At 40.4% G+C, this 18,588-nt stretch overlaps 11 protein-coding genes across 11 annotated transcripts; 4 read left to right on the top strand and 7 right to left on the bottom strand. All coding sequences in view use genetic code 12, as the record gives it.

The window, feature by feature from the left end:
* Positions 1-882: 882 nt before the first annotated feature.
* On the top strand, positions 883-1,848 carry SFC1 (mitochondrial succinate-fumarate transporter; the record flags this gene model as incomplete). Its single annotated transcript, XM_001384814.1, has 1 exon — positions 883-1,848. The coding sequence occupies one exon, from the start codon at positions 883-885 to the stop codon at positions 1,846-1,848; it is 966 nt and encodes a 321-aa protein (XP_001384851.1).
* A 581-nt stretch (positions 1,849-2,429) lies between these two features.
* On the bottom strand, positions 2,430-3,858 carry AZF2 (asparagine-rich zinc finger protein; the record flags this gene model as incomplete). Its single annotated transcript, XM_001385153.1, has 1 exon — positions 2,430-3,858. One exon carries the CDS (start codon positions 3,856-3,858, stop codon positions 2,461-2,463), a length of 1,398 nt encoding a protein of 465 aa, XP_001385190.1.
* Positions 3,859-4,450: 592 nt separating this feature from the next.
* On the top strand, positions 4,451-5,506 carry PLS1 (phospholipid scramblase 1; the record flags this gene model as incomplete). Its single annotated transcript, XM_001384815.1, has 1 exon — positions 4,451-5,506. The coding sequence occupies one exon, from the start codon at positions 4,451-4,453 to the stop codon at positions 5,504-5,506; it is 1,056 nt and encodes a 351-aa protein (XP_001384852.2).
* Positions 5,507-5,659: 153 nt separating this feature from the next.
* On the bottom strand, positions 5,660-6,964 carry PICST_65784 (predicted protein; the record flags this gene model as incomplete). Its single annotated transcript, XM_001385154.1, has 2 exons — positions 5,660-6,580; positions 6,926-6,964. 2 exons carry the CDS (start codon positions 6,962-6,964, stop codon positions 5,660-5,662), a joined length of 960 nt encoding a protein of 319 aa, XP_001385191.2.
* A 327-nt stretch (positions 6,965-7,291) lies between these two features.
* On the top strand, positions 7,292-8,011 carry PICST_32212 (dienelactone hydrolase; the record flags this gene model as incomplete). The annotated part of the gene is made up of 1 exon (XM_001384816.1): positions 7,292-8,011. The coding sequence occupies one exon, from the start codon at positions 7,292-7,294 to the stop codon at positions 8,009-8,011; it is 720 nt and encodes a 239-aa protein (XP_001384853.1).
* Positions 8,012-9,564: 1,553 nt separating this feature from the next.
* On the top strand, positions 9,565-10,497 carry PICST_32213 (predicted protein; the record flags this gene model as incomplete). Its single annotated transcript, XM_001384817.1, has 1 exon — positions 9,565-10,497. One exon carries the CDS (start codon positions 9,565-9,567, stop codon positions 10,495-10,497), a length of 933 nt encoding a protein of 310 aa, XP_001384854.2.
* Positions 10,498-10,681: 184 nt separating this feature from the next.
* FSH3 (dihydrofolate reductase) lies at positions 10,682-11,518 on the bottom strand (the record flags this gene model as incomplete). Its single annotated transcript, XM_001385155.1, has 1 exon — positions 10,682-11,518. One exon carries the CDS (start codon positions 11,516-11,518, stop codon positions 10,682-10,684), a length of 837 nt encoding a protein of 278 aa, XP_001385192.2.
* A 374-nt stretch (positions 11,519-11,892) lies between these two features.
* Positions 11,893-13,060, bottom strand: SDT1 (suppressor of deletion of TFIIS). The gene has a single exon (XM_001385156.1). It carries the CDS (start codon positions 12,782-12,784, stop codon positions 11,921-11,923), a length of 864 nt encoding a protein of 287 aa, XP_001385193.2. The 5' UTR covers positions 12,785-13,060; the 3' UTR covers positions 11,893-11,920.
* A 185-nt stretch (positions 13,061-13,245) lies between these two features.
* On the bottom strand, positions 13,246-15,003 carry PICST_32216 (predicted protein; the record flags this gene model as incomplete). The annotated part of the gene is made up of 1 exon (XM_001385157.1): positions 13,246-15,003. One exon carries the CDS (start codon positions 15,001-15,003, stop codon positions 13,246-13,248), a length of 1,758 nt encoding a protein of 585 aa, XP_001385194.2.
* A 388-nt stretch (positions 15,004-15,391) lies between these two features.
* PICST_60162 (predicted protein) lies at positions 15,392-16,282 on the bottom strand (the record flags this gene model as incomplete). The annotated part of the gene is made up of 1 exon (XM_001385158.1): positions 15,392-16,282. The coding sequence occupies one exon, from the start codon at positions 16,280-16,282 to the stop codon at positions 15,392-15,394; it is 891 nt and encodes a 296-aa protein (XP_001385195.2).
* A 1,707-nt stretch (positions 16,283-17,989) lies between these two features.
* On the bottom strand, positions 17,990-18,478 carry PICST_32218 (predicted protein; the record flags this gene model as incomplete). Its single annotated transcript, XM_001385159.1, has 1 exon — positions 17,990-18,478. One exon carries the CDS (start codon positions 18,476-18,478, stop codon positions 17,990-17,992), a length of 489 nt encoding a protein of 162 aa, XP_001385196.2.
* Between the last annotated feature and the right edge of the window lie 110 nt (positions 18,479-18,588).

Consider the following 18,588-nt stretch of genomic DNA (forward strand, 5'->3'; position numbering starts at 1 on the left):
GAAATTGGTACAGAGCGAAAGAGCCCGACAGACGAAGGATTCAATTCCTCGCTGGTTCGAAATTGCAGTAGACTTTCACCTATCTACATTGGGCCGTTCGTCCTCGGAGCGAGAAAACTCCGAAGGTTGGGTAGCCCAAAAAACGAGCCGGCCAATCAGCTTCGCCGTCCGGCTATGGATGAATTGGGTTATTCTACAGATATGGGCTCATTCACCGGTGTGTATACAATATGCACCCCGGACTTTGGTCAATGCCCACAAGGTCACAACCCGAGCCTATCAGCACGGAGGAATCAAGACCAGGAGAGCCAGACAGAAAGTGAACGAAATCAACCACAATTAAATCCTCCTAAACTTGAACATCAGGGCAAACTGCCAGTTGTTCGGAGTCCGAAACTACGGAACAGCTGTTCCTTCTGTCCATTTCAGGTGGGCGATCAGCTGATCACATCTCCTGCACACTGTGCCACGGTTCCAACGTCATATGCAATCTTTCTGACCACGGCTATGGGCTGCCATACTTAGGCACCCCGGAGAAATGGAAGCATCATTTTCCTGCTATTTCTTGATTCCCCCACAATGTATGGAGGGAAGGTTTTTCAGTCCCGGTTAGGCAGGGTGTCTCTAGATGGTATACCCCGGATTGTGCCATGGTATAAAAAGAAGTAGGAATCCGGAGCTATTCCAGTTTTCCAAGTTGTGCTTTTTCTTCCTATTCTCCCCTTTACCACTCTTTTGGTTATTTGTCGAGCCTAGTATTACCATTATTGCATCTCTGACCAACGACTCAGAGTCATCTATTCACACGGAAAAATTTTGAGCTTATTCTGAACTTTTCACCCTTTCACTTTTTGTCTATTTCTTACATTTGCATATTATAGAATGTCTGCTGCTGCTGCTCCAACACAACCTAAGCCCAAGCCCAAGAAGGGCAGAGGCCTTACCGACTTGGTCGCTGGTGGTACTGCTGGTCTTTTCGAAGCTCTCTGCTGCCACCCTTTGGACACCATCAAGGTAAGAATGCAATTGTATAGAAAGTCAGGTAAGAAACCTCCTGGATTTGTTTCCACCGGTATCAACATTGCCAGAAAAGAGGGCTTTTTCTCACTCTACAAGGGTTTGGGAGCCGTTGTCATTGGTATTGTGCCTAAAATGGGTATCAGATTCCAGTCTTACGAGTTCTACAGAAGTTTGTTGTACGCTCCAGATGGCTCAATCACTACCGCTCAGACTTTCGTTGCCGGTGTTGGTGCTGGTATCACTGAAGCTGTGATGGTTGTCAATCCTATGGAAGTGGTTAAGATCAGATTACAAGCTCAGCACCATTCTATGGCTGATCCTTTGGATGTGCCAAAGTACAGAAACGCTCCTCATGCTGCTTACCTCATCTGTAAGGAGGAAGGCTTCAGCACCCTCTACAGAGGTGTTTCGTTAACTGCTGCTAGACAGGCTACCAACCAAGGTGTTAATTTTACTGTTTACTCCAAGTTGAAGGAATATTTGCAAGAGTACCACGGAAAGGAAGTTTTACCTTCCTGGGAAACCTCGTTGATCGGTTTGGTTTCCGGTGCTCTTGGTCCTTTGTCGAATGCTCCTTTGGACACTATCAAGACCAGATTACAGAAGACCACATTTGCCTCTAATGAGTCTGGTTTGGTCAGAATTGTGAAGATTGGTAGACAATTGGTTAAGGAAGAAGGTACTGCTGCTTTGTACAAGGGTATTACTCCTAGAATCATGAGAGTGGCTCCAGGTCAAGCTGTGACCTTCACCGTCTACGAGTTCATGAAGAGAGTATTGAACGGAGAAGCCTCTATTGGCTTCAGCAGCAACAAGAAGTTAGAGTAATCTCTGTATATACCTATTTATTAAAAAGTACTTTACATGAATCATTTAGTATTTGAAATGTGAAGTATTATTGTACTACATCAACTAGTAAAATTTAGACATTAAGCTATTAAAAGTTAATCTTTATTTACAAATATACTTCATACATCTGATCTTACGTTACACTATATTACTGTCAAATTGCAAATTAAAATAGTTGCAATACATTGAAAAATTCTGAAAATTGACTGTTCCCCAGATTCGCACCCGTTTTCCGTTGTACCGAGGCTGGACAGAAGGTTCATATGACTTTGAGTCAAGCCGACGCTTTTGTGGTTTTGTGACATATGAAATTGTTGCTAAGTCCAGACCAATAGGAGGCACTTAAGTCAGTTTCGGAGCCGACTATTGAGGATCTTATGTTGTATCTTAACTCCCAGGTGGAATGGCTGCAACTTCCGCTCATTCATCGGATTTCTGGAGCCAATTCATTAATAAAACCGGAAAAAGGATACTCCTTTTCAAATAATTCACAGCAGTACAACAGTAATTCAACGAGCAATTCGAGAGTCAACTAATCGTGATTGACATAGTTTTATTTTACCCGTAGTTCTCAATTCATCTTATATATCTCTAAAAAGCTGAGCCTTTGGCTCTATGTATAGCAAAGATATGAGATTGCACAGCATCACCTCGAGCAAATGTCTTTCCACAGTACTTGCAGGAGAACGGCTTTTCGCCAGTATGTGAACGTAAATGTGTGGTCAAGCGGTACTTCTGGTTGAAAGTAGCTCCGCAATGAGTACACTCAAACGGCCTTTCGCCTGAATGAACTCGTGAGTGTCTGGTCAAATCAGAAAACTTTGCGAACACCTTGTTACAGCCGTCAAACGTACACGCATGTTTTTTTGTAGCCTTCGAAACACGATATGGTCGCTTAACATTAACTCCACTATGGTCATTTTCTTTATGTGCCAATAGAGCCTGGTATGTCAAATATGTAAAAGTGCAATCAACTTCGTCACAATGGAAAACTCGCACATTCTGAAGATCCACAAGTGGTACACTGGCCGCCACTGCGGAACTAGCTACAGCAGCTAAGTTTGCAACAGTAGGGTTGCTAGAACCAGTTGCCGCATTTACACTAGTAGTATCAATTCCATTGACTACTCTCAAGTCTTTGTGGACGATCGTTCGGTGGTAACTCAAGTTCGGAATCTGACTAAACGTCTTGTCACACAATCCACACTTATAAACCTTGGGCTTGGGATGAGTGCGACGATGGTTCCTACAATCTACTGCCGAGTCAAACTCCTGCTTACAATAGGGACAAACTTTCTCGTCCTCCCGAACAGCAGTAGTCTGTCTGCGCTTGACCTTTCCTTCATGTGACATGGTAGCGCCTATATCACCTGCTACAGCGGAGGCTACAGCTGAAGCCACGGCATCTACAGCAACAGCAGCTTCGCTGGATGGATTTACAGATCCTGCCAATCGACCAGCAGTCCCTGGCAAGGTAATATCCAAATTTCTCTTTTTGGAAGTAGACTCAGGCATGAGATCAGGGTCTATAGTGTGAACTTGCCCATCTACTGCCCGACTGAATTCTTCAACCTGACGCATCTGTTGAGCACTTAATTCGTGCTGAACATCTCGTTCATGTTGCCCACCGTGGACTCTGTCGCCTGACCCATTGACTTCAGGGATGAAATCGTCATCACCAGCATCAGAGTATATTTCTAGTTCGGAACCACTTCTGTCTCCCTCTTCGTCTGTGTGCACCCCTAGCAACTGTTGTTCAATCTGCTCACGCTTGATTTTGTTCTTTAGATCTTCCTCTGCACCTTCCTCGGCTAGCTGAGACAAGCTGGCACCTTCATCAAGATCTAATTCATCATTTTTGCCGTGGTTTTCAGAATTGGAAACTTCTCCTTCTTCCAAGCTGTCGGCAGGCTTTATACTGGATCGGATCTCTGCACGGATCTCGGCCCGTTTCTTGAGGTTGTTAATCATATTCAATTTACTGGCCATATTTGCAATCTGATAATAATAAAGACGGTGCTACCATTTGAATGTGTACCATATCAAAACATTTGATAATGGTGCATAATTGGGGGATGGAGTGCAGGTAGATAGTCACATGAGTTTTCCAAATTAGCGTATTCCGATAAAGCTTCAAGTCTACTGTTTCAGATGGCTCAAAAAGAGAAGGAGTCTATTACAAGAGATATTAGAAACTTCATTGACTACATCAAATGGGTTTGCCTAAGGTTTGATCATCTATCAACTACCCCAGTGTTGCAAATGTTGCAGTACGGCATATAGCATACTCACGTGAATATCTCCAATCCAATCAGAAATATCACGATTGTCACTATTAGTTGGCCAACACTACTTCTGGATAGTTGGTTTTGTCATTACTTCCATATATAGATTGATATTCCAATGTTATCATTGTCAGTGTCTACTTATTCATAATATACCTAGAACTGTTGAGGTCATATACTGCATATAATCAAACACCTATCTAGTATACCTACGAGAAGGCGGTGGCCATTTTGCAATTCTATATTCTTATTCTTCCATACAATTCTTGTTCAATTGACACAAGTCAAACATTAAGATGCTGCTATTACGTACTACTTTGCGAGGTGTCCATTTGAGGTCACCAGCGGCTTTTTCTTCTTCCATTTTTATAAGAAGTTTCGGGACGTCTTCACTTTTGAAATTTCCTAGAAAGACTAGAATCACGCAGGAGATCTCAGCAGAAGAAGTCAAACGATATGAAGAACAGCAACATCAACAAGGAAATAATGCTAAGGACTTTTACTACCGAACGAACCCTCTGCTGGATGCTGGAGAGTACAGAAATGAACCTTCACTGTTCCATACTATATTCAATATTCCACCCAATGAGAATGGGTTGATTACCCCTGAAGATGGCATTTATGATATCTTGAAAGAGCCTACTTTGGTTATTGAGAGACAGATCGAGATAGCGAATGTCATTTTAGGCTTTGAACAGGCCAACCGGTACAAGATCATGAACTCCACGGGAGAACAAATAGGGTATATGCAAGAGAAAGATTTGGGAATATTGAAAGTAATAGGTAGACAGTTCTTCAGGTTGCATCGGCCATTTGATATTGACGTCTTTAATAACTATGGTGACTTGTTATTGACGATTAAAAGACCTTTTTCGTTCATCAATTCTCACATCAAGTGTTTTCTTCCAGGATACGATACTGATAACAGTCTCATTTTCGAGAAAATCGGTGAGTCTATCCAGTCGTGGCACTTATGGAGAAGAAGATACAACTTGTTTAAGTTAGAAGACGAAGTAACGGATGATTTCAACCAGTTCGGGGCTATTGACGCACCTTTCCTCTCGTTTGATTTCCCTGTGAAAAACCAAAACGGTGATGTCATAGCCTCTGTAGATCGTAACTGGGTAGGGTTAGGCAGAGAACTATTCACTGATACTGGTGTTTATATCGTGCGAATGGATCCTGCTTCCTTTGCAGGAATGGGTGAGTTGTATCCTACTGTAGCTGGACCCTTGACCCTTGACCAAAGAGCTATATTGCTAGGAAATGCTGTCAGTATAGATTTCGACTACTTTTCAAGACACAGCCGTGGACCAGGAGGAGGTTTCTTATCATTTGGAGGAGGAGAATAATCGACATTGTTATAGTTCTACTTTACTTTATGAGTTTTTATAATGCTAATGATATTATAAATCTACATAGTTTAATAGATACTTAAAAGATAAATTTAGAGATGTAGATACTTTCATATGACAAAAGACGACTTCGACTTTCTTATAAATTTCTTACTTCTTTCCATACAGCTGTTCTGCAATCCTTTGTGCCAATCTCTTACTACTCTTTGTTTTGGCTTTCTCTAATAATTTTTTCCACTCTTCATCGTTCTTTTCCTTGCTAATATTTGTCAAAAGTGCCACCAAGAATCCCATGTAGTCGTGTCTTCTCAACTCGTTCTCGTTCGTCCAGGTTTCTCTCTTCATCAACTGAGAATGGATGGCTTCGCTATCATTGTCTCTTGTGGCTTGCTCCAATTTGTTATTGGTGACGGCGAGTAAAGAAAAACGTAATTCATCTCCATACAAGGAGATTCGCTTGAATACTACTTCTGGTAATTTTTCATAGAACTCTTGTTGAGAAGAACATTCTACATGTCTGATCGGATAGCTTTTAAGTCCATCCAATTCGTAAATATATCCACCTGAACGAATGTATCCTATGAAGTGGAACAATCCATCATCCCTCCCATCGTAGTCTGGAGGTGGTTCAGGCTTATCTTCATCCATGAGTGATGGAGACGAAAACGAGTTATGAACTTTACGAATCACTTCGCTATTGGAGATGGTTTCTCCAATAATTTCGCTGTCAAAACCAGTTACGAATGATTTGAAGTTGCTCAACTCGTCGCCAAGCTGAACGACATCGTCTTTGTTTAGCAAAATATTCAATACTGCTTGAGTAGCACAGGCATTCTGAATCGTCTGGTTAGCGAAAAAGATTCCTTTGTTCTCATAATCGACATCGTAGTCACCGTCCAACGGGCGGTTGCCGTTGCTGGCGTATTCTCTATCAATTTTTCCATATTTGAATAAAAATACGACACCGTAGACCGGATCTAATTGTGATAATGAATCAGAGTCAATTGAGTAAAGCTCGTTGATTTCAACATCTTTCACACCTAGTTTTTCAACTAGTTCCGAGAAAACCCCCTGAAGTTGTTAGTAGATGCAATATATGTGGGATGTTGCTGGTATTGTATTCAAGGATTACTGACTAAATCATTAGCTTATGCTAGGAACGAATATCAAGATCACAATTACATGAGCCAAACTTCTTTCTGTACTCAGCCTTCACATGTATGAATCAATTTTCATCAACTGTGCAAAAATATCCTTGTCCTGATTCAATTTTGATTCATTAAATGACAATTCTTCAATTTTCAATATTTCAAACTTCAGTATTGGATTTTATTCCAATCTTCAGAAACCTACGGATCTCCGTGGAAATCCTGATTTTTAACCTCCGCCACATGTCCGTCCAATTTATATACTTACAGCGTCAGAGTCGATTGTGTTCCAGCCACTTTCGGACATAATTTGCTATTCAACAAAGAACTCTACGTATATCGGATCTAATTTATCGATGTTAATATTTAAACTGTAGTTCCGAACAAAGGTTTAGCGCCGAGCTAACACCGAGACAAGTCTCTTCGACCATCTGGACCTTAATAAACTGAGATGAACACAACACTAAGCCACTTCGTACGATTCCCATATAACAGTACAAATATTCCCTTCGTCAACGAAATGATCCAAGAAATCTGTAAACTTTCCTTTCCAACTGTGAACTTTGGTGTGCAACATTTTGAATTTTGCAATTTGAACTCCTGAATTTCTACTGTACTCATTTCTATTCCAACAATGTCGCTTTCTGATTGCTGCTTCAAGGGTGTATACCACGAAGGTGAAGCCAAGGGTTCGTATGCCAAAGTAGGAGGCTTGGACTCCTATGTAACTGGTACTGAATATGGAAATGACAGCATTATTGTCATTCTCACCGACATCTTCGGCTACAAATTCATTAACAACCTTTTGATTGCAGACCAATTGGCCCAATTAGCCAAAATTCAGGTCGTTGTTCCAGATCTTTTCTTCGGAGACGCTGTTGTTGATTTCGGTGCCATGGACAGAAACAAGTGGTTCACAGCACATGGACCACACGTCACAACTCCATTGGTAACTGAGTTCTTGTCTAAGTTGAAGGCTGAAAGAAGCCCAAGCAAGCTTTTCGGTGTTGGCCATTGTTTCGGTGCCAAATTTGCAATTGACGAATTGGCTGAAGGTGGCTCGTTCACAGCTGTTGCAGTGGCTCACCCTTCGTTGCTTACCCCAGAAACTATCGAAAAAGTCTCGAAACCTCTTTTGATTGCTACTGGTGAAAACGACGCTTCATTCAATGCAGAGTTAAGAGATGCTACAGTAAAGATTTTGTCCGAAAAGAAGGATTTGCACTGGCAATTGGATATCTACGGTGGCGCTGACCATGGTTATGCTGTCAGAGGAGACCTCACAAATCCTAGAATCAAGTACGCTAAGGAAAAGACCCTTCTTGACCAAGCTTACTTCTTCGCTCACTTGTAAATTAATAGTTAGACACAAATTAGATATGTGCGGAGATTTTGAAATTTTGAAATCAACTCATCAATATACAATTGCTTTACATTTATATATATCATAGTACTCCATATTTCCTTATTACCAGACAGTCTTCTTGGAAAGCATGCTTGGTGTATCGGAATTCAGATATATATTCCGATCACGTGATCTCAGAACTGGTCAAGTCGTCCAGTAGTTAACAGATATATGTCTAGCTCATATTATTCTTATGAATTACTAGCAACCCAAAATGAGCCACGGTGAATCATATTCTGAATACACGCGTATATATAGCCTCGAGTCTAGTCCTGTTGAGGCTAGTGCCGTGACGCGCTCTTCCGCTTTGTTGACGTTGTTGTTGCTCGTTATTGGTAAGTGAAGAATGATTGAAGGATCGAATGAGATTCAGATTTAAAGTCTTGAATTACGGGAGAATAACATGGGGGACATGAGAAGAGAGTTTCGGATAGTAGAAGAATCAAACTTGATACATTGTGGTCATTGACTTTCGTATCGAGGTCTTTATCCAATATTGAATTGGTATTGAATACCAACTATTTGAGATTTAAGATATGTATTGAAATGCTTTGCAATTTGATGTAACTGGTATTTCTCCAGAATTGTTCAGAGATCAGACTTGTCGAGTTGCTGCGGTTTTCATTGCCAATTGTTGATGCGTTTTATTTGTTACCAATATGGTGAAAGCACCGTCATCGATGTTGAATTTGATAATGTTACTCGTGAATCGTAGTCGTCTATCTCGTTGAACTACTGCACTATCTGAAACTACTCTAATTGTCTGTGTGTTCACTACGAGACTAAGCATTCTAAAAATCCATTCCATTCCATACTCCAATTCTTTATACTAACATTCTAGCGTTCTTCTCGTTATCGTTGGCATTGATTGGCGACAGAAAGAAGAAGTCTCCTTTGGCCTACATAGTTTATGCTGCTGTTGCGTCTCTCTCGATTGGTTATGGAAGCGTCTGTGTTTCCAACTTTGTTGGTGTCTATATCTAGATATGTAAATTAGTATACGTTTGATCATGTTTGAAGTATTGATTGTAGGTTATGTAATAGCAAACATAGTGTCTGCATGTTTAGGTGTTTCGGAATTCTTCATATGATTAATTGAGTAGATTTGTATCTATTTTATTCTATTTTATTCTCTTTAAACTATATGTTCATGTCGTTCCAGACAACTTTAGCCTGCGGAGATTGAACATTCGATGCTCTATTTATTGTATACTCAGTTAATTTAAAACGTATCTGGTCTGTATATTTAATTCGATTTTACTCTTTATGTCTACGTGTATGATCCTACTTATTCTACTTATTCTACCAATATATGCTTCTATGGCGTATCTAATTTATTCAAATTTCATTATTATACTTTTTTCTCGTATTCTCATTCTAATCTATTTGATCTACTGCGACTCGGTTGTGAAAATTTCCAGGTCTTAATATCTTCGCAACACTTCTTTCTCCGGAGCAACTCCATTCAGATTCTGTTCCCTCTTAATTCATTTTGAAACAAGATGTTGTTCAAACGTGTCATCCTATTCTTGCTGATAGCTCTTTCGGTATCAGCTCGGGCTGAAGGAGACGAATATGCCTCAGACCCAAATATTTACGAATTGACACCTTCCAATTTTGACAAAGTAATCCAGAAGACAAACTACACCTCCATAGTCAAGTTCTACGCACCATGGTGTGGCTACTGTCAGCAATTAAAGCCGGCTTACAAGAAGTTGGGCAAGTACTTGCACCAAGATAGCCAGTATGCCGTGAATGTTGCTGCTGTTAACTGTGACAAAGACTACAATAAACCTCTTTGTGCCCAATACAAAATCTCAGGCTTCCCTACTGTGATGGTCTTCAGACCTCCCAAGCATGTAGACGGGAAGGAGTATCGTAAGAACGAAAAACATGCTAGTGAAGTCTACAATGGCGAAAGATCATTAAAAGCTATGGTTCAATTTCTCAATTCGAGACTAAAGAACTATGTGAAGAAAATTCCTGGTTTCGCTAGTGAAACTTTCAACCTGTGGACAACAGCCGACGACTCCTTTTCCAAAGTAATTTTACTTACCAAGTCACAACAGGTGAGTCCCTTGTTGAAATCGCTTGCTATTGATTTCCTCAATAGTGTCAAATTTGGAATGATATCTTCCAAGTCTTTGAAAGGTGATGAAGTAATTGTGGATGGAAAAGAGTTCGCCTTGCCAAAAAATGAGGATGGTTCTATTGCTCTTCCTGCTTTGTTTTATTATGATAAAGAAAAGGGTGAGCTTGTTCATTACAAGAATGACGGAAAGTTGAACGATAAGAAAAAGATCTCTCAATGGGTAGTTTCTGTCAGTGGAGCAACTCCAGCTGAAGGACCTTTGTCGAAGAAGGAACAAAAGTATTACTACAAGTACAGAACAGGTAAGAAGGCAAAGAAGAATGTCGAGCACGACGAGTTGTGAAATCGTAAGATATACATAAAGTCTGTATCTGTAAACACCGGTGAATAGAGTTATTGTTAGTGGATATCAAAAGTTCTGTCTTTATTGATTATATTGACATATTGTACATATATACATTTCTAGAGTGTCTTTCTATCAAGAGAATTACAATAAATAAAATAGAGACTAACAATGTACATAAAATTTATGCCTTTCCAATGCTATCCATCATGTCCAATAGAGAGTCTATATCATCTTCATCTTTTACCTCTGGCTCCTTTCCCTGCTCCTCCTCTTTTTCGGCTATTTGAATCCAATTGGTAACCTGTTCTACAAAGAGTTTGGAGTTGGGAACGAAATGTCCACCTGGGTGTTTTAAGAGATCTGACTTCGTCTTGGTAACTTCATACAAAGACAATGCTCTAGTTTCGTCAACCACGGTGTCCAATTCTCCATAGACATGCAAAAACTTGAAGCTGATCGACTCTTCCAGATCTGGATAGTGCAGCTGATAACGGCTATTTCCAGATTTCTTTGAAGTATCAAGCTTAAATCCAGAATACAAGATGAAGAATTTGGGAGAGGGTGCATCAAAAAGCTCCTTAAATTTATGGGCTATTATTCCGCCCAACGCTGCTCCTTGTGAGAATCCAACTATACCAACTACTGGTAATTTAGCTTCTTCCTCGGTTTCTTCGGGTTGTTCTTTCATATCTTCATCAGGGATGATTTCACCTTTCTTGATATAATTTCTAATCGAGTCAAAAGCTTCTTCCAACAGAATACCGTCGTTTCCTTTGTGAGGTTTTACCCACCAAGCTCTGTAGTTTGTTTCCTCTTCACTAGAGACTACAGTGGAAAATTTGGAGAGTTCATCTGAAGATGGCAAGTCAGCTGGAGTCAACTTGAGTGGGCCATTGAGATAGACACATTTGTAGTTAAGTTTAGTGAGCTTCTTTCTTAACGCCGAGGTTTTCGCATAGAAAATGGACGAAGTCTGGGTGTATCCGTGGAGAAACAAGATCTTACCTTTGAAAGACATTGTGAAGTATACAAAAAGTATGAAACCGATAAGAATAGAATAGAGAAAAGTGTGAAAAGTTTCGATTATCAAACGGAAAACTGAAAAATAAACCGATAACGAATTTATCAGTGGGTGCGAAAAGCGCATCTTCGAATCTAATAGCCTTGGATCAACAATTCTTACAGTTCCAAGAGTTTCTTCGTAATGCCAGAAGATCGAAGCTAAGTTGCTTCCTCTAAATTCAAAATCAATTGAAACCATGTTCAGCTCGTTACGGACGTTTTCCAAGACGCTTTCTACAATACTGGGCCCGCAATGAATCATAAAAGGCTAAAATGCAGAATCCTAGAAGGAAACAAGAAAGACAAACAAGAGACATACTACGACTTATTCTATATTGTGTTTATTATTCTATATGATCTACAAGACAGAAGGCAATTCAAGTATGTGGCGGAGTATTCTGATTTTGGACTTGTCGCTATTATCGCCAGCTCCATAATATTCTTCAAAATCGGGCTTTGCTTTGATTCTATCGTAGTCCAGGTCAATTTCCACATAATGGATCACATTTCCAAAGCCCAACTTGTGAGCAGCCTTTGCGTTAAGCTCGCTGTCGTCGATAAAGTACTGTTTCTTCATGACCTCGGCGTCATTATAGTCCACATTGGTAACGTTAAGTGTACCATGAAAGAACTTGGCCATAGGTTTACAGATGATAGGGAACTTAGAGTAATCACAAAAGGTCAAGCCTTCAAACAAGTCACCCAATCCTAAGAACGATACCACTCTCAAGGCGTGGTTCTTGTACGCGTTCGTCACCAACCAGAAATAGTCGAACTGATGACTTGCCTTAATAGCAATCAACATTTTACGCAATTCAGCATTGTACGACAAAACAGATTTCAAGTCTAAAGAATCATCAACTTGGGCATTGTAGTCCAAAGCATCCACCTGGTGGTTTCTTACCAAACCTTCAATAGCCAACCCGTAGGTCTTGTAGTAGTTCATGTGCAACTTGTGGGCGTCTTCGTCGTTGAGCTGTAGGTTGTCTTTGAAATAGTTGTGGATTTTGACTTGCATCAATTCGTGGATCAGCGTTGAACGATGGTACAAACAGTTATCGATGTCAAAGTAGAAGATCTTCTTGTTGGTCAAGCTTTCTGGCATGGGCCCGTAGCCAAAGGGCAAGTGGACAATAGTTCCTGGAAGTTGTTCCTGTTCCGTGAGCTCTGGGTTGGTGTAGTGAACGGGATTCGTCTGGACTTCGAGTTTTGAAATAGTCATCGTGTGTAGATCTGCTGTGTGAGGGCTGAGAGGTTAGAAGATTCTGAGTTTTCAGAATGATTTCATGTATAAATTTGTATTTGAAAAAGATGAAATTTAGTATTTGTTGTGATGAAATCGAATTATAGATTTATATTATGGTTCAGATGACTAAGGAGTGAAAAATATCTGGAAATGGATGCTGAAATCGAAAAATAGAAACAAAAATTGAAAAGTTCTAGAAAGGTTCAACAAGTTCTTTCTATCTAATAAACTCTTAATATCTTTCTTCGACGACAGGCGAACTCTTCAATTCCCACCTGATTTGTCTATTTCATCCCACGACTCCATCTTATAGGGTACACGTTGAGCGTATCGGGACGGCTTCCAAGGATAGACTGCATCTGTCAAAATGGAACTATACAGGAGAGGCCGAAATTGCAGGTGCAAAATCTCTACTTTACCATATCAATATACGAGATTTACGGAGTCGGAGTATGGTAGAAAATATCGTCCTGGATGAGCCGTAATAAGTGGTCAAACTTGGAATGCAAATAGTTGAGAACAAGATAGTCTTCGGTGATGAACTGGACGATTTCCTCTCTATCAAAATGAACATCTTCCATGGATCCAAGATGTCGTATGGCAGTGTATGCTCTGGCTCGGAGAGTGTTTATGGAAGAGACGATAACATTGAAATTATCGACATTTTGTCTTCTGATCTTTTCAAATGTATTCTTATCCACAACCTGTTGGGCATTGTTTTCGTTATCTTCATAAGAGGAGACAAGCACAAAACGAAGCAACTGAATTCTATAATGGTTTAAGTAGATCAAGTTAATTACAGCCAAATTGCCACTTTTCAAGTCCAGATCGTTATTGTTGATACTTAAACCTTGAAGAAGTCTTTTTGTGTCGTTTGCATCAGGGCAGAATCGCCTAGTTTCCACAAATTTCGTATACCACCTCTCGCTTAACTCAGTCATAGACATCGAACCTTTTTGAAATTGCAAGAAACAGCAATTCAATGTTGCTACAATTCTCAAGACACTTTTATCTTCTGACCCAGAAAAAGCAAGATTTAACAATCTAAGATGATTGAATTGGAGTTCATAGTCTCTTTTTCTAGTTCTCTTTTCGAGCCCATCTTTTTCATGGTGGATATAAGTAGTAAATCCAGTGAGAGTTTCGAGATAAATCACAAGAAACTGTACTAATCTACTCTCTGTGTATTGTCTGGTAATTCTCGGGAATAGAGACCGAATAAATTCAAGCAATGTACTGTAAGCATGTTCATTTGCATTGAAGTCAGAAGTAGCCAAGATGAAAGTATCGAGAATTTGTCTCAGAACTTCCAAATTCAGCACAGTAATGTGCAAATTGAGCACTATACTTAAACGAATCAAGTTCATTTCGATATGGTTACTGACGTGGTCCAACTTGACAGGAATCGACATGCTACTGTTGCTAACGTCTTCAACATTTCCACCGATTAAATCAATATAAGTTGTTAGTTTAGGCGCGTTTGTGGTTTCAGGTTTTATTCCTTTCTCAAGCTGCTTGTTTAGCAACTTCAATTCGTGGATATTAGTGCTAGTGAGTAAGCAGTGATTAACAAGCTGGATAGAATAGTTTCTGAGAAACAGTTCTGAAGACCGAGCTCCATTCCTCAGTTGCAAACTCTGGAAAAAGAATGGGCTCGTTCTCACTGGCAATTTTGTATCCAAGCTATTGTCATGGATTAGAAATACGTTTGAAAAGAAGTAGTAATGCCGCAGTGACAATCCTCCATCGACAACTTTGAGACTATTCTTGTAGATCTTATCTATGAGCTCTTCATCTTTTTCTAGGCTGAAAGTCTTGAGACCGTTTGTCCCGTTATCATTCAATTCAGTGACAATGTTCTGCTTCCCAGCTCTTATCTTTTCGACTTGTTTCATCATCTCTTGCTTTTCTTCCATGGCCTGTTTCTCTAGCTCTTTGGCTTGCTGTATGATATGATCATTTTTTCTGGCATCAGTAGTGAAAATACTGGGAAGTTCTATTTCGAACTCGTCTTTCAAATCTCTTTCTTCCTGTGTTTGGCTCCGCAAAGTCCTATTACCTGCCATGGGTGTTGATGATCTACTCTTTGGTTTAGAATCAGAGTTTTGAGAGGCTCCTTTCTGTCCAGATATCAAAGCAAGGAGATCATCTTCCTCTTCAGAAGACGACGAACTCAGATCAGAATCCAATTCCATGACTTCCTCTTCTTCAGTTACACATCAGATGCTCTTCTAGTGAAGTTGTCCAGCGAGTCAATGGTAAACTCAGCAAGAACACAACAAAAATATGGAGATTATATCGAGATAGTGTGCAGGAATACATTCGTCCTCGATACTGGAAATCTTCAAGAGAGTGAAGCTTCAGAATAGTACAAATTGTTGACTAACAGAGAGTTACTGCTATCATTGAGTGTATTGGTTTGCTTGTCAAGCGCTGTCCTGAACTTTTCAACTTGTTTTTTTCTGTTTTCTGTCTACAATGGCTGTGAAATTTACATTATATGTTTGAAGATTCTCTATTTATTTGTTACACATATAAATACGGCTGAAAAAACAGAAGCAGATTCGGATGTATTATAAAAGATCACTCTTTTCTTGGAGGAAGAACGGGAGCATCTTCTGCAGCAGCGGCAGCACTAGTGGCATCAGCGGCACTAGTAGGGGTAGAAGCAGCAGCAGCAGCCTGTTGTTCCTTCTGCAAGGCATTCAATCTTTTGGCTTCAGTGTGGACATCCTGGACATTTTGGGCGACTCCCTTGTAGAAATCATGCACCTTGACTCCGTAAGGATGGCTGGCAGCCTTATCAAAGTAGTGACTGAATTTGGAAGTGTACTTCGACTTGTAGAGCTGACTTTGTAAATCAGCCAACTTCGATTGGGCAACTGCGACATTCTTGTTGAAATCAGACTCTGGGTTACTCGATTGGATGTATTTCAGGTCCAAATCGCTCAAGAAGCTCTTGAACTTGGAAGTATAACCCTTCTGGTTGTCGACCTCAATGGCTCTCAGAATAATATTGTCGCTTAAAGTGTAGCCGCTGGCCAATAACTGAGCCATGATGGCATACTTAGGCTTTTCTACCTGGTTGATATCGTCATAGTGACTATCCCCAGTCTTGGTGACATCAGTCTGTATTTTGTTGTCGCCAGAAGGTGGTTCACCTTTTTCAAGTGGAGCAACCTTAGATGGAACAGCCGAGTAGCTGGGTGGCTTCTCAGCGTCTTCGCTCTTAGTAGAAGAAGAGCTTCCAGAGCCAGCCTCGATTTTGATCTGAACTCCTTCCAATTCTGCCTCGTTCAAAAGTAAAGCGGTGTCAATTGCCTTGGGAGATTCAAAGTTGACCTCGTAAGTCAGGAACTTTTCGATCTTCTCGAGAAGATTGATAGACTTGATGTCTCCACAGAACGAGAAGAACTTTTGCAACTTGTCCGTGGAGATGGAACTGGGCACGTGAGAAGCAATGACAGTAGACATGGTATCAATTGAGGCGATAAAGAGGTTTATCGAGTGGGTTCGTCTTGAAGAGAATTGTACAATTAGCAAGGAAAAGGAACTACAATCGCAAAAATAGAATGGAATTTCAATTCCAGAAAACTCCCCAAACTTATACTGCTACAAGGTCACAAAGGCAAACGTCACAGCAACTGACCACAGGGAGAGTATCCTCTATATGAACTCCGAATAGTCAACTGAAATTGTCTACGGGCTAGCAATCCAAGCCTTTGTATGGGGGAAACAAGGGGCTGATACAGTATCTACCGGAATGTCCTGTTATGCAGGATCATACAAAATGGGGAGACGTCCAAAGCCTCTTCTCTGTCTCAACTTTTCTTTACCTTAACTTCTCTTATACTGAAAGTAAGAGGAATTTGGTCAAAGGAAAAGTCGTTGCATTATCTTGTGCAAATAGAACACTACTAGGACTGTATATTTACCCTTTTGCCATCAAATTTGAAGTCAAAGATGTTTGCACAATTGTCCCACTGGAACGTCTCCTTTATCTTGATATCGGTTATTGCTTTAGCAGCACAGTCTGCATTGGCTCAAAAGTAAAGGGAAGTTTATGATCTTGAGAATATCAACACTATTGTCTGGGGAGTACCGGATTATGTCTATGACAATATTGCCAAAACTAATCCGTCTATAAATTTAGAGACACTGAAATCTGAAGATATTGTAGTTAACCTCGCAGCTCTTGAGGCAATGTACAACAAGAGCATAGAGTCTGGACATGAAATGACATACACGTCCATTCTGGGAGAAGTACGGAATGTTACATCTTTTGCAGAGTATAAGGATCAATACGTACGCGAATTATTACATGGCAACAACTTTAATGATGATAACAAAGACGAGGAAAAGAGTGACGGAATGTGTGCTGGTAAAGTATTTTCGAAGGTATCAAGATGGATATTTGGGCTTGTAGGCTTTTGAACATTTCAACATCAATTGGAAGTGTCCTTGAAACAGCTTGAAACAGCTTCCAATAGAGCTGTCCAATCTGTCTTATACTTTTGGGGCCATCAAGTAAGCTATTGTAGTTCATTTTCATGTCACGTGACTCATGATTGCAAAATACGCCTTCAACAGCTGCGGCTGGAGATGACCATAGTTAAGGATGTCTGGCAGCTTTGCAAGGCTAAAAGGGGTAGCATGTGATTTCCGATCAATTTTGGAGTCCAGTGTTTTCTGCAGTGGCCAGACGTGGTGTGGTGCAAGATAATTATTATCAAGGATATTCTGTCATGAATTTGATAGCCCTGTATATGTGCAAATTATCCAGCACAGACTTTTTTCATTCTACACATTTTGGCATTTTCTTATTTAATTAATTTGTCTATTTGTTGATTATTATGGCATCAATGAACTAGTTAGTTAATAATGTCTGTATTGCAAGATAATTCCGTGTTTTTCTTGAATTTTCAGCTGCATTTTTCGTATTTTTCAGCTAAATAATTGCTATTAAATCTGTCCACAATTCACCCTGTTTCAATATTGATTCAGGGTTGAATCTACACAATTCGAAGCTGAAATCTTTATATTATATACATTATACATACTTTGAACGAATGACCTCTTTTATATCTTTTATCCCATTGCCAATGTTAATTACTGTCGTCACGCCATTCTTCAATTCTCCTACACCTCTCAAACCAGCACACTTTTATGCTCTATTTCGTACTAGTATGCGCCAAAAATGGCTCTAGAGACCAGTCTCCAGATCTGCCCGGTCCATTTTCCGTAGCGATTGATACTGTGGTACAAGATCTTATAGTTTTCGATCGTTGTAGTCTCCAACACTTCGTCTAGCCGGTTCCCCGGAAAGTACGAGACATCGCCCTCCATAAGGTCTATGACATACAGCTTGACGTCTTCACGCTTGTAGTCGAATGAAGTCGTGAGGTAGCCACCGTATTTGAAGCTGACGTAGTCGCCCAAGAAGTCGCCCCAGAGCTCCTTCTCGCTCGAAACCGCAGCATGGTCTGCTAGAGCCACTAGCTCGTCGTAGTTATCAAAAGTATATCCTACCGTAGTCACTACAGAAGGAAACCTCTGTTTGAGATAGGGATGAGTCACATTCAACCAAACGGCTCTGACCTCAGTGTCCACTCCACGTATAACCATGGCCATGGCCGTCTGGAGCACGAGAAACAAGGCTGCAAACAACATTGTTACACTAGAATGAGGTTTACGTAGTCGCAATTCGTTAGAACTTGCTTATCGGTAATTCTGTCTATGCTCTTTTTGCACCCATTTGCACCCACAGCCTGTGCGAATTT

This window comes from Scheffersomyces stipitis, chromosome 5 (genome assembly GCF_000209165.1).
Source record: "Scheffersomyces stipitis CBS 6054 chromosome 5, complete sequence".
Lineage (NCBI taxonomy): Eukaryota > Fungi > Ascomycota > Pichiomycetes > Serinales > Debaryomycetaceae > Scheffersomyces > Scheffersomyces stipitis.